General features: G+C 42.0%; 1 protein-coding gene across 1 annotated transcript; it reads right to left on the minus strand.

The window, feature by feature from the left end:
- Positions 1-396: 396 nt before the first annotated feature.
- CSUI_010088 (uncharacterized protein) lies at positions 397-1,605 on the minus strand. Its single transcript, XM_068070194.1, has one exon. It carries the CDS (start codon positions 1,484-1,486, stop codon positions 692-694), a length of 795 nt encoding a protein of 264 aa, XP_067917830.1. The 5' UTR covers positions 1,487-1,605; the 3' UTR covers positions 397-691.

A 1,605-nucleotide genomic window follows, 5' to 3' on the forward strand; every position in this document is an offset into this window, starting at 1 on the left:
CGTATCATCATTCCGACGAGCACAGACAAGGGGAATTAAGATGAGAAAGAAAACGACGAGGAAGGAAAGGAACAGACAAGCCCTGAAGGAAAGAAGGTATCTAACTCATTCGCCCTCTTGGAGAGTCATCACGAAGAACCCACCTCTTCACGAAGAGGAACAGAAAGAGAGAGATATTTCAAGCTCGAGAGAGTTGTCCTAGAGAAATCGATAGAGCAAAAATCGGAATGGTCTCTCAGCCTTCTTCATCGCTCACCCAACATAAGTGAGCTGTATATACACACACATAGAAAGGCTGATAGATGATACAGACACATCCACATTCAATCATATATATATACATACATACTCTGATACATATAGCTTTCGAGTAGATACTCGAATGTATACTCGGGTCATAGGAGGCGGTAAAATCTTCTAAAGAGAAGATGGATGAAGCAACAATAAAGACGAGAAAAGAGAAGAAAGAAACGGGAGCAAAAGGAAATTCGATTTTTCTTTCTCTGTCTTATCTAAGAAGGATTCCTCAGAAGACTCTTCTTTTTTCCCTAAGGAAGAGCGACAACAGACCATATTCATAGGTGTATATACACTGCAATGGGATGTCCACATACACTTAAAGGGTAGGTGTATATACACCGTCTCAACACAGTGTATATACACCCGATGATACCATATATCTCGACCATCATTACATTTGTTTCTTTTCTTTGTTTTTCGCATCTCCTCCTTTTCCTTTTCCTTTACCTCCTTCTTGGGCCGAACTTTTCCCTTCCTTCGCCAAATTCTTCTGAAGGTTCAAGGAATTCGTTAAGTGAAGCCGAAGAGCACCGAAAGGATCGTTCTGAAAGGCCGGATACTTCCAGACAGCTTCAAATTGTTTCATTTCTTTCTCTGCTAACTTGTGCATCTTTTTTCTTGTAAGCTTGGCACTTCCTCCTCTCATTCCTGCAGTTGCACCGTCACCATGTGCGAGCTTTGATGAGGTGTCTATACACTCGAGTTGTTGACGTACACTCTGTAGATTAAGGAGAGAACTTCCTTCTCCTGTTTCATTCTTCTTCAGAAATCTTTCTTCTCTTTCTTTTCTTTGCCGAGCTTGTTCTGCATAAGTAACGAAATCGAACTTCCGTAGCCAGGCTTCTCTCTTAGCAAGCCGACGTCTCTGTCCTTTGGAGAGACCTGTAAATGAAGTATCTAGAGCTTCTTCTACCTTTCTTGTCTTCTCCTCCTGTATCAGCCTTTCCACCTCACTTCTTCTCTCTCCTGAAGAGTTTGCTGAACTTCCATGAAGAGTCTGTTGAGGAGAAGGGCTAGAAAGAGAAGAGACAGGTGAAGCCTTAGATAGGAGAGATAAGCCAGGGGATGAAGAAGAGACAAGAGACGTTAAGTCATTCTGACTGAGAGAGGAAGAAGAAGAAGGAGACGGAGAATAGGGAGGAGCAGGTGCATGATACTTTTGACGTACTCTTCGAATCTTCGGCATGGTGTCGGGGGAAAGAGAAAAGAACAGCTCATTCACTTTCCTCTCTTTCCTTCTCTCTTTCTTTCTTATCTCTTTCTTTCTTAGCTCTTTCTTTCTTATCTTTTTCTTTCTTATCTCTT

This window comes from Cystoisospora suis (assembly GCF_002600585.1).
Source record: "Cystoisospora suis strain Wien I chromosome Unknown contig_6656, whole genome shotgun sequence".
NCBI classification, from domain to species: Eukaryota; Apicomplexa; class Conoidasida; order Eucoccidiorida; family Sarcocystidae; genus Cystoisospora; species Cystoisospora suis.